Source organism: Triplophysa dalaica, chromosome 20, assembly GCF_015846415.1.
Source record: "Triplophysa dalaica isolate WHDGS20190420 chromosome 20, ASM1584641v1, whole genome shotgun sequence".
NCBI classification, from domain to species: domain Eukaryota; kingdom Metazoa; phylum Chordata; class Actinopteri; order Cypriniformes; family Nemacheilidae; genus Triplophysa; species Triplophysa dalaica.
Window position 1 is genome coordinate 14,828,991 of NC_079561.1, and position 12,850 is coordinate 14,841,840.

Consider the following 12,850-nt stretch of genomic DNA (forward strand, 5'->3'; position numbering starts at 1 on the left):
ATCTATAAACTTTCTCTCCAACACATACACATAGGTTAGTGACTGCATCTGTACATTTATGCACACGACTGTGTAACCCAGATTATAGACTATATATACTGCAAAGATGAGATGCACAGCATACACACATACAGGCCTACATGCGCTGCAGTGCTGCAGCATGAGGTAATCACAAAGCCCTGCCTCTTCTGCTCTCAAAGCCCACCCTCCCCTATGAGAGGCAAATCCTGCCAAATTTAAATAAATAGATTAAACGATGAAAATGAAAACCAGATTAACCATTTCATTATTCACAACTGCGTGCACAATATGTGCCAAAATTAAATACAAAAAAAAAGATTTTATTTTCATGTAAATTTTCACACTGACAATGCCCGGTCAAATTGAAGAAGAAAATGCAATTTGTGAATTGACATTTCATTTTCACTAAACTCTCAAGGCTCCAAGCCGCGCACTAACCCGGTGTCATGTTTCCCGGAAGTGCATGAGGATCTCAGTAAGACCTGTAAACGCCCCCTTATTCGCCGCGTGCACGTCAAACTAGTACCGCCACCTTTTCATTCCTCGATCGTGGGGCAGCTAGAGCATATGTAGATTTCCCCCAGGTGGAACGCGCCGTCTCAGTGCACCGCAGACGGCTGCCACCTGGGGGGCTCGATCTGGACTCCCGTCCAAAGCGTGTAGGTTTCGGCATCTCTGGTGTCGAGCTTACACTGCTTAGGGCCAAGCTGCCCCCTCTCTCCACACTATGGCCATCCTGCAGGTCCAGGCCAAGGCGTGGAGAGAGCTCCATGAGGGTAAGACTGACCAAGTGCTTATCCAGGAACTCCGCACCACCACTGAGCTGGGTAGGACGATGTCCACACTTATGGTCCGAGAGAGACACCTCTGCCCGAACCTTGCACAGATAAGTGACGCCGAGAAGGTCCGCCTCCTCGACGCACCCATCTTGCGAAGGGGGGCTGTTTGGTGATACTGTTGAGTAGCAGTTCTCGACAGTAAAGAAGCAGACAGAGGCTATAAAGCATAGACTCCCCGCCGCGACTTGGCTGCCCTCTGGCTGTCGAGATCCCGTGCATCGTATGCTTCCCAGCAGGCCTTGTCCCCTCCGGGGAAGTTGAAGGAGGAGACCACCACCCCGTCAGCCGTTGCGGCGAATACAGAAGCGGCCCTCATGGGAAGACCCCAGGGAGACCGAGAATACCTTTGGGCCCCACCCCAGCCATTCCATTGCTGGTTGGTCGATCCACGACGGGTCCCAACAACCCACTTCAATGAGTTTTCCTCTCCCTCTGGGTGTTTTTCACCGCTGCTCTCACCCTCTTCACAACAGTGTTCGGCAACCCGACGTTGCGTCATGGCGAGACGCAACGTTGAGTTTACTCAGCAGGGGACACGGAGGGGACCGTTCCTACGGTTAGCTTTTGAGGGTCAGGCATATCAGTACAGAGTCCTCCCTTTCGGTCTGTCCCCACGAGTCTTTACGAAGATCGCAAACGCCGAAACATTTCAGGCAGTCAGCGGTCCCCCTGAAACAATTTCAGAGGCTTCTTGGACACATGGCATCCTTGAGGGGAGTGATCCGTTCCCTGAGAGCCACATCCCAGGCGACCTGAACCAGACAGCCGATGCGCTCTCTCGTCAGTCGACGCCTGGGGGAACGTGGCGACTCCACCCCCGCGCAGTCCAGCTCATTTGGTTGCAGTTTGAACAGGCTTAGGTAGACCTGTTTGCCTCCCTGGACACCACCCATTGCCCACTATGGTACTCCCTGTCCGAGGCCCCCCTCGGCACTGATGCTCTAGCAATCAGCGGAAGTATGCCTTCCCCTCAGTGAACCTTGAACTCTGTGCAAGGTCTGGGAAGAGGAGCATCAAGTGCTACTAGTTGCGCCACACTGGCCCAACCAGACTTGGTTCTCAGAGCTAATGCTTCTGACAACAACTCCCCCCTGGCCGATTCCCCTGACGAATGACCTGCTTTCTCATGGGAAGGGCACGTTGTGGCATCCCAGGCCAGACATCTGGAACCTCCATGTCTGGCTCCTGGACAGGACGAGGAAATCCTGAGTGGCCTACCCCCAGCGGTGGTTGAGACCATCACTCAGGCTAGGGCCGTGGCCTCTTCTCGTCCTGGTGCTCTTCTCGCAGAGAAGCCCCATGGATTTGCTCGATCGGGAACGTGTTTTTCTTCTACAAAAGAGACTTGAGAGTAACCTCTCCCATTCCAAACTGAAAGTGTATGTAGCCACGATTGCCGCTCATCATGACTTAATGCTGGAAAGTCTCTGGGACAGCACTACCTGATCATCAGGTTCCTTGCCTCATCTAGAGCTTTTGGGACCAGGTGGTGAACTTGCAGGCACTCCCCACTGGGAAGGAAGAACCAACCCCATCCGTGTTGTGTTCAGTACACGCACTGCGCCTCTACTTGAACCACACGCATAGCCTCAGGAGAACTAATCAGTTTGGGATCTTTGTCTGTTTTGGAGGTCAGCAGAAGGGAAAAGCTGTCTCCAAAAAGAGACTGGTGCACTGGATTGTGGACGCCGTCATGACGGAAGTGGTCTCTGTAGCGTGTTCCCCATTCGAGGAGTACACTTACCCAGTGGCCTAATCAGCACTGGGCGGCTTCTTGCTGTTAATGAAACTAAGGCTGCCGCCCGTGAAAACCGAAGTTAGAGGCTTTTCTAAAAGCTGTGGAACCCTCTGCCTACCTATCCACTGGAAGATTACAAATTTCATGAAAGTTCTCACATCTGACATACCAAGGCCAGTCACCATCGCTTCGCTGAGATTGTGATACGGCACAGCGTTGTGCCAGATTTTACTAGGAACCCCATCTGTCAGTTCGACACAACGTCGAGAGATCGAAAGAAACAGAACGTCTTGGTTACGGATGTAACCTCAGTTCCCTGATGGAGGGAACAAGACATTGTGTCCTTCTTGCCTCAAACACGTGCCAACCGCTGCAGTAGTCGTGAGAGGCTCTCTGTCTCCTCAGAACTAAAGGTGAATGATTGCAGCAGACCTTCTCCCTTTTAAAGGTACAGTGTGTAGCGTTTTGAAGGATTTATTTACCAAAATGTAATCTATATTATAAAACTATGTTATGAGAGGTGAAGAAATAGCTTACAAAATGAACCGAAATGTTTATATTATCTTACAATGAGCCATTTTATGTATATACACCGCGGGCACACCATTACATGTAATTTATCAAATTGCACAGCCATGTTTCTATAGTAGCACTACACGGACAAACTGAGCGCGTTTGGTAAAAATAAGGAAGCGATAAAAATAAGGATTAGCAGAAGAAGAGGAAGAACAATAACAGAATTTACTTGTCGTGTTTTTTATTGGAAATAGAAACGGTTATTTGTTGCAGTAAAGAAGTGAAATTTGCGCTAATGGCAGACCGTGGAACACACATACTATGCAAACGATCCGACAGAGCGTCAATCTGTGTCGTCAAAAAATAGAAAATACGATGACAAAAAACGGCAGAAGACCCGAACAAACTTTCGCGTTGTCCTTTCAAAAAGGAGGGCACTGAGGCAGGAAACGGGTTTGCTAAGCGACGCCGAAGTTGCCAGCTTTCTGCTGGACCGGTAAGTTTGTCTAATTTCCGCAATATAAGTGAACTGTTTGTTTGATAGCTTTAGCTAATAGATGAGCTGATCATCAAGTGAAGTAGCGTTTTTCCTTGTTAATTTTTAGCACTTTGTAATCTTATCATAAGTCCTTTTTGCATGGCCGTGTGCAAATCAAGTTAGAAATCATGTTTACAATCAAAATTTGCATAAATCAGGTGTAAGTTATATTATAATACTGCTTAGCTTCCACATCCGCTCTTGTGCGGTCCTCGCAGGTAACGTTAGCTCCTCTGCCTCTCCTCGCCCTTCCTGCATCTCCAACACCCCTACCTCTCTGCCCTCTTCCTCTCCCTCTTACTACATGTGTTAAGTCCTCTGTGATGATGAGAAAACGTCTGCTAAGACTTTCGCGGTTAGATTACACGCTGTAACAAGATTCAAGATATGGAAGGAAGGAGGCGGGAACCGGAAGACATTTTAATATTTAATATAAATAATAACAGCCGGCGGCCCCTCACGGCCAACCGCCGGCGAACAAAACATAAATACAAATACAAATGTATAACTCTCTCTTCGACGGTCTGGTCGCTCGTTCTCTTATATGCTCCCAATCTCCTACATGATTCGAGCCCGGTGTGCGCACAGCTGACGCTCATTCACAATCACTCACCGGTCTCGAACCACGGTCTCACCCCGCCTACTCCACTACACACGCCTTTAGCATTAGCAAGCCGTTTCAATAGGCTGTAAATTACGAGTTACCGTGTTACCGTGCCAAAAAAATGCTTTGCAAAATAAGCGAATAAATCACTGACACAATGTTAAAAAAGTAACAATAATATTCACTATAACGATTAGAGTACATTTAATTTATTTATTTTTCTTTGTAAATAAACCTCGTCACTTGACTTGCAAAGGTTACTCTCTGCTGTCTCAGACGACGACATCTCTGTCCTGTGTCCGTAACTTCAGTCTGTTGTTCGGCTGTGAGACATAGATTGCAATTATCAACACCACCGATAATGGCAGCTATCATTTACGGAGCCCTTTTGTCCTGTGACGGCAACCGTAGCTTCTCTAATGGGAGGTAGAGGGGGGTAGGGGAGCTGTAGGTTGCAATTTCCTGCATCGCCAATAGTGGCCTCTGAGACTTACACAAAGAACCTTTAAACCCGGATATCCTGGACTAAAGTAATTATTTTTGGAAAACTGAGCAGAGTGTTATCTGAGTGAATGGACAAACGCGTTATGTCTTTAAATCCAGCACATTGCTCTTATTACGTGAGTTCACATGAGGTGATAAAAGATGGAATTCTGATTCATAAGTTATTATTTATAGTTTCTGTAATTATCAGTAACAAGGTTGTTCACATTGGAATTGTCCTTAGTGGAAATTTTGGAAATTAACATGGTTAAGAGGTAAAATGCTTTTTTTTATATATATAAAATATAGTTGACCAATATTACATAAGCAAGAGTGACATTTTCCCAAATATCAACATGATTGTGTCAGTGTGCAAATGTGAAATCAAAAGAACTTAAGCTGTTATAGATTTCCCCAAAAGTTGGCAAAATAATTATTTCGTAATAAAACAGACTACTATTGTAAGTGAATTTCCTTAAATACACAGTCTACACACACAGTAAACCAAATATCCAAAAATCAGATAAATCTGTTCAGATTTTCATCACACACATCTCAAGAAAAGATCTATAAAAAGATGTTAAATGAGCGTCACTCACATCACTAGCAGCACACAAGAGCTCACAGAGGTCTGCTGAAGTTTTCAAATGGAGACATGAGTATTCAGAAGTCCAGAAGCAGATGAGCTGTTAGCTGTGTCATACTGAATGTGTAATGTTGCCGGTTGATACTGTACGCTCAGTAAATAAGTAATGCTGTCTGCTCTGCCACATGACTGGATCATGTTATCTGAGCTCTCCAATGGCATGCTAAACACTTCCTTACTCACTGCTACAACCATCAACCCAAAAACTCAGTCAAGAGTCCACCCTCAAAAAAAAAGTGTAGGCAAATATTGACATGTGGCTCTCAACCAATGAATTTATATTCTTAAAAACTGTGAGGAAAGCAGGAATTTATTCAGTCATTAATTTTAGCTGACATCGGGATTCATTGATGGCCACATGCTTACATGTATTACAGCAGCCACACCAGGTTCCCCTATGTTAAGGGCTCTGTCATCATCCTGTGACATCACCAGACCAGATATGAAACATTATGTACAAAACACACAAAAACAATCTGTTTGAAGTTAAAAATAGTTTACACTAATATAGGTTTTACTGCGACTTACAATGTATACAACAGGAATAATCAGTAAACATGGTGCATCTTCTAACTCCACCTTCACAGTACCATTACTTTAGCCATGAATGCAGGCAGAAGAAAATAACATCTCTTCTCTCATAAACATCTCCATAATCTGTCAAACTCCTTACAGTCTGCAGAAAAGACTGATCTAGACAGAAATTACTTTCAATCATAGCTCATTACATGTGCCAGGGACATGTCCCCCTCACTTTTAATAAGATGCACTTGCGTCAACCTCACGTTATTGGGCATGGGTGCTCATGTGACATTTCTGACCCCCTCAATTCTGAAATGATGGCTGCTGTACACCACCTGCTGTAAACAGATGGGAAATATTTAATATTTCAGTGTGATGTTTTACTATACACAAAAATACAGTAAGTGTATTGTGTTTAGTATTAGGAATGTGGTTGTAATTTACAGAACCATACTGTACTCTGTGTCACCATTAATTTTCTGCATACTTACACTGACATTACTTTAAGTTTCACTAAAACTAGAAAAAGACTGAGTACCTGACAGCCTACATGTGGAGACTACATCTCAGAGTGTTTTAGAGCCCAAGGAGAGCTCTGAAATGAATTGGCACAATAATGTTAGACACAAATTATCATGTCACAGATCACCACTGAAGCCAGAGAGACTTTATAGCATCAGAAATATAGTTTAATTTGGTTCAAAATCAGTTTCATCTGGATCTGCGAGGGGCTGATATCTCTGTCTTAGAGCAATGTGAGGCACGCCAGCGGGGGAGTGGGGACAATCTCGCTCAGGCACAGTTGAGAGCAACCGGGCTAAGTGTGAGTACGCCCTAACACTCAAAAAAAGGTCAATTTCTGTTACAGGCATTTTTCCAATTGAAACTGGATATTCAAGGGTTGGCCATGACTTTGTTAAGAGGAGTTGCTATTAATTTGTCTAATTTCGATTAAAGATTACAAAGATTTCTTTATGTGTGTATTGACTTACAGGCAAAAATAAGACAAATTTTGACTTAAAGCCATGTATAGCCACGATCCAACATTTCTGTTCTCTTCTTCTTATTCCTTGTCAATAGGTTCATAGCCGCCCTATAAACTTTACACTAGAAAATGATGAAATGCGGCACATATGGTAAATTTGATTGACTTTAACTGTTGTCAATTCAAAAATGTTTAGCCTCAGCAATGCCCAGGTGAGCAAGGAAACGTTCTTCTCAAACAGAGTATGTGTGTGACGTAGACTCAAACTTACCTTTTGAAAAATGCGCTGTTAGGTTGCAGACATAGAAACTGCCAGTAATCTAAACACAGAGCTTTGAATCTCGACATCTTTAGAGTCAAACAATCACATCGCAAAACGATCAACCTCCAATTTCATCTGACAGACATAAGCCAAAGATTCATGCACTTTAAATGGTTACTGCATTCCTCCAATGTTCCATTAAGTCTGATTAGCTGAACACACATAAAAAGTCCAACAGTCCAGATTTCAGATTAAACATCCTTAAACGCTCAAGGACACGTCCTCTAGAGCCGTGTTTCCAGGAGAAGATGTCTACTATATTCAGCTGCCATCATATAGAAACCAGGTCAGTTACAAATCCACCCTCACTGCGTAAGCTCCAGTATCTTTATATAATATATACAACCAGCACACACGGAAGTCTCTTGCATGCACTTCAACCCAAATAAAGATCCAAATGCATTTAATATGGTTAAATTTCCAGAGTACAGGTGATTCCTGCTAGTGGATTTTCCCCTTCAAGTGTACTTCACCCGCTGCATCCATGAAGATATATGCCGAATGCTGGTTGCCTGGCAACAACATCACTACTGAACTTGCAATGCTTTGCAGGCAATACCCTAATGGTTTTCGCTGTCGTATGGGTGGGACCTCCTCATTTCGAAACACTATGATGTAACTAAAATAAAAGAAAATGTACATTATATCCTGGTAATTCTTTTCATTTGAATAGCATAGACAGCATAGGCATTATGGGTAATTCAGCTAAACTTGTGTAGACCCAGGCCCCTTCAAGCATGTCGTCTTTTAAAGACATTTAAGGACTGAAGCTTGTGTATTGAATCTGTTCTGCATGCTTCAACGGACATTGTTATTAATAAATTTGACAAACTTCTCATGTTTTTTTTTGACCAGAGAAATAAGTTTAAATGCTTATCAACATTTCTACTACTTTTCACAGTTTTCATGGGACTATACAGATTAATATTTGAATGAACATGAAACCAGAAAACAAGAAAGGGTGGTATCAGAGTGTCAGACCATCAGCATAAAATCAGGTTCAATTTGAACTTTCTTCTGGACAAGGACCACCCACTTAAGAGAGCATCTGGATAAGATGTAAAACAATCAGCGCCTAAAATCAACAATTTTGGTTCAGCAACTATGAAATTAAACAAACATGTGGAGAATCTGTCCATTGAGTAATGTGTAATAAGCCTCAATTTATGAATGATTGTGCATAAACTGAGGCTTGAAAAAACAAACTACAAACTGCTCAGTCAGAAACATTTGTTTGAGACAACTCAGAGTTCATGCTTTACATCATGATTGTCATGAAATCAGTTTTGGCAGCCCAGTTTTGTTGTCTGTATGTTATCTTTGTTGTTTTTGACAGGTGTGGTAACACTGCTGTTTGGGATCCCAGAAACCAAGCGTCTGATAAAACAGGAGATCACATGACACTTTTTGCACTTCATAAACTTCCATTCATACACATGAGAACATAGGAGACTAGAAACAAGTTCACGTTGAACTTAATGGTCATTCTGCTATACTGTATGTGGAGACTCTTCTACTTGAGGAATGTTGTGTCTCACGATTTCAAAATTAAATTAACATTATTCGGCAATCTAACTATTTAACAATTTAAGGGACTTTTTATTAGTTTTTATTTTAATCTTTTTTTTATTATTTTATGAAAGTTACTTAACCTGACAAACAGATATACAAATATTCACATTTATACCTCATGGCTGTTGCATGCATCATTTTTACTAGATAATTACTAAACCTGAAATACAGATATAGAAATATTCACATTTATACCACAGGGCTGTTGTATGCATCATTTTGACTGGGTGACAAACTCTTAATTACTTTGCATAAAAAAAATTCTAGCAAATGCACAAAAAGCTTTGTCTGAATCACCCCTATCTTTATTTACTTTTTTCCAACAGTAGTTCACTAATGTGGTCAATCTGAAGGAGTGACTGAAAATGAATGAGTGAATTCAGACACAGAGCGCTCTGGAAACGCTGCAGGCTCCATCTTGTGCCAACCGTAAGCATTCATTCAACGAAAGCCTTTCTATGAATTGAAAGCGGCTAGCTGTGCGTGTACATCATTTGTGCACTCATTGAAATGCATCATAGCATTTAATGTGTCATAATGACCGATATGAATTCAGACACAAAAAATGGCCTGTTCTTAGCCATGTGATTGGGTAAGAAGGGAGGTGGATGGGATGCCTATTCTTAACCATGTGGTTGGATAAGAAGAGAGGTAGATAGCACACTGAACCAACCTGCTGGAGGGTGGGAAGGAGCTTTTGCAGGCATACGCCCCGCCGGATGCCAGTCCTAAATGTTGCCACGCAGGACGTGGGCTGACACGGGGTTTACGTGAAGGTTCTAAAACCTTGCAAAGGTGTTGGACGTAGCCCAACCCCCAGCTCTACAAATGTCTGCCAGAGAGGCAATTCCCAGATGTGGAGTGAGCCCGTACTGCCAATTGGGATGGGAGATCCAGTGATCGGTATGCTGAAGAGGGTCCCCTACCCTCTTGAAGGAAGCGAGCGCTATCAGGAGGGCCGTCTTACTCGAAAGGTGAGGAAGATCGCAACCTCCAAGGGGCTCAAATGGGTGCCCGGAGGGGGCCTCCAGGACCACATTAAGGTCCCAAGATTCTAGATTCCGTCTTCTCGCACCCCTTAGCAACCTGGTGACCAGGTCGTGCTGCCCTAGAGACTTTCCATCAACTGAGTCGTGACGAGTGGCAATAGTGGCTACATACACCTTCAGTGTGGACGGGGAGATGTTAGTCTCCAGTCTCTCTTGTAAGAAGGACAACACGATCCCGATCGAGCACCTTCTCGTTGAGAGAGACACCAGGACGAGAAGAGGCGCCATTTTTATAGGTTATAGGGAGGCGTCCGTCGTAACCACAACGTGCCTCGTAACCTGCCCAAGAGGGATCCCAGTCCGGAGAAAGGTCATGGAAGACCAGGGGGTTAGGGTGCGTCGGCAGAGGGGCGTTATCTCCCTGTGCCTGCTGCCGGTGTGCCACGCTTTCCCCGGAACTCGACTCTGAAGTCAGTGTTGGAGCGGTCTCATGTGCATCAATCCGAGGAGTATTACTCCCGCCCAGGACGCCATGTTTCCCAGGAGCCTCTGAAATTGTTTCAGGGGGACCGCTGGCTGCCTGTAGTGTTCCAGGCAGTTCAACACTGACTGGGTGCAGATAGTTGCGCCGACACGTTGACAGAGTTGAGTTCCATGCCGAGAAAGAGGATGATCTGCACCCGAGGACCTTTTCTCGGTGGACCTGTAGTCCCAATCGATCTAGGTGCCGGAGCACCAGGTCCCTTTGTGTACACAACAGATCTCGCGAGTGTGCCAAGATAAGCCAGTCATCAAGATAGTTCAGTACCCGCACACCAGAGAAGAAAGGGCGGCTTCCAGGATCTTCGTGAAGATCCGTGGAGACAGGGACAGACCAAAAGGGAGGACACTGTCCTGATATACCCGCCCCTCGAACGTGAACCATAGGAACGGCCGGTGTCGAGGGAGGATCGAAACATGAAAGTAATTGCTTTCAGGTCGATTGCCACGAACCATTCCTGACACCTGACGTCAGGATGCGCCTCTGCGTGAGCATCCTGAACTGCAGCTTGTGAAGGTGCTTGTTCAGGGTACGCAGATTTAGAATGGGGAACGTTCTTAGGAACGATGAAATACAGGCTGTAAAGCCCGCTGAACATCTTGGCTTGAGGGACAACCTCGATGGCAAGTTTTGCCAGAAGGGTGGCTACCTCTGCATGAACTACGGAGTCTTTCCTGCCTCTGACAGAGGTGGAGAGGATGCCCCGAAACTTGGTAGGGTTTCTGGCGAACTGGATCGAGTAGCCAAGACAGACCGTCCTCATTAGCCACCGAGACAGTGTGGGCAGCTCTTGCCAAGCTCCCAGGGCCTGAGACAGGGGGACCAAGGGGACGGTCTGCTTCACCATTCCCACGGGGGGTGGTTCGTCGGCTGGCGGAGCTAACCACATCTCCCGGAGGGGACCCCGGAGGGAAGGTTGGCTCGGCCGACTTACCTGCCTGGCGGAACAGCTGCACGCACTGTCAGTTTCAGAGTGGTGGCGGCTGTCGTGTCTGTGCAACCTTGCGCCTCGCCAAGGCGTGAGGTCGGGTTGCCGAACACAGTCCAATGGAGTGTGAGATCGGCTGCAAGGAAAACCCAGGGATAACGGAAACTCTCTTTGTGAGTAAGTGGGCGGGTAAACATGGCTGACATCTCCACGTCTGCTTCCTCCTGAACTCGACCCCCCTTGGAGGAGAGCTCAGAGTCTTCAGGGTCAGCAAGTCTCCCTCCGATGCTGCGAGCGACATCTCATCGTCGTCACGCATAGTTTCCGAATGCGTGCCTGAGGATCCGGACGGTTACCTTCGGTTGAGGAACGGTCAGATGAGCGAGGCGGGGTGCAAGCGACCCGTGAGCACTTGGCTGGCGGGTTTACGCTTGCAGAGGTCCCCATATCACTAACGCTGCCAGCACTGGCAGACATCGAGGCCTTAGCCACCGACGTCACAGCCCGGGTAGCATACGAAATGGTGTCTGGTTTCCGGAGGAAGACAGCCACCCATGACCGCAACTTCTGGATGACCATCTGCCCGCAGTTGCGCATCCAGCAATGAACTTGAAGAATTCTTCGAATTCAATTTTTTCGAAGTCATGAGCGATGGCTCTGAAGAACTAAAGGTAAATGAATGCTGCACGCCGTCTTCCTTCCAAATTTCATTGGCCTCTTCTATAGTAGTCAGAATTGATGGGTTCTCAAGGGCGAACCCCATCTGTCGGCTCGACACAACGTCGACAGACCGACAGAAAGGGAAAGCCCTTTAATAGAACAAGTACCACATTTATTCAAATGGATTGCCATGGTGATCTGAATAATTAAAATCTTAATCTAGAATATGATTCGTGCTTTATCCTCTTCTATCACAAACTGTGAACCTTTATTTTATATTTATTATTTCACATCACTCATGAGTAAGGCAAACCTTGGCTGCTGATGTCTGTATCAAAACTACCCCCCCCCCCACAAAAATTCAACTTAAACTGTCAAAAATGTAACTTTTAATTAGTTACAATTAACCAACATCAAGCAATGGAAGTATAGAGCTTTTATAAAGTAACTCTTTTCTATTTGAATAGATATGCCGTGCATCACTCTTAATCTAAATTAAAAATCACCATCATTTCTTCCTCAATTTACAAGTCTTGCATAATTGCATTAAAGCTAAATTATGCAAATAGTCCTAGCACTACAGTTAATCCAGCATCCATTAACTGAACATTTAAATAACTACAAGAGAGACATATAACTCAGTTTTTGCTCCAGAGATGATGGAGGATGATCCTTGGCTGGGCTGACGATATTGTTCCTTTTATCTTGAAGGATGGCTACTTCCAGATGGTGGACAACAGAACTGATGGAGAACACTATCATCCCTGTCAGAGAAGCACACTATAAGAACATTGGACAGCATACACATAAACAATATCTGAGGTCTTGCTAGAGGGTGTCTAAACACGCTTGCAAAGTATGCACACAGAGCTCTGCACAATTTTTTTAAATGAAAACAAAGACACTAGGTTCCAGGTTCATGAGAATAATTCATTAATTTAATCTC

At 44.8% G+C, this 12,850-nt stretch overlaps 1 protein-coding gene across 14 annotated transcripts in view; it reads right to left on the bottom strand.

The window, feature by feature from the left end:
- iqsec1a (IQ motif and Sec7 domain ArfGEF 1a) overlaps window positions 1–12,850 on the bottom strand; it is a 108,937-nt gene that overhangs the window by 73,269 nt on the left and 22,818 nt on the right. For 2 of the 14 annotated variants that reach the window (XR_008904807.1, XM_056732468.1), the window contains one exon: window positions 12,543–12,668. The exons of 9 other annotated variants lie outside the window; for them this stretch is intronic. Coding sequence is in view for 2 of the 5 variants with exons in the window: in XM_056732463.1 (XP_056588441.1) it covers window positions 7,164–7,240 (77 nt within the window). In the remaining 3 variants the exon portion in view is untranslated. Of the gene's footprint in view, window positions 1–5,338; window positions 5,423–7,163; window positions 7,256–12,276; window positions 12,669–12,850 lie in introns of those variants that run through there. 3 more of the 14 variants (XM_056732463.1, XM_056732469.1, XM_056732470.1) reach the window with 3 other exon arrangements.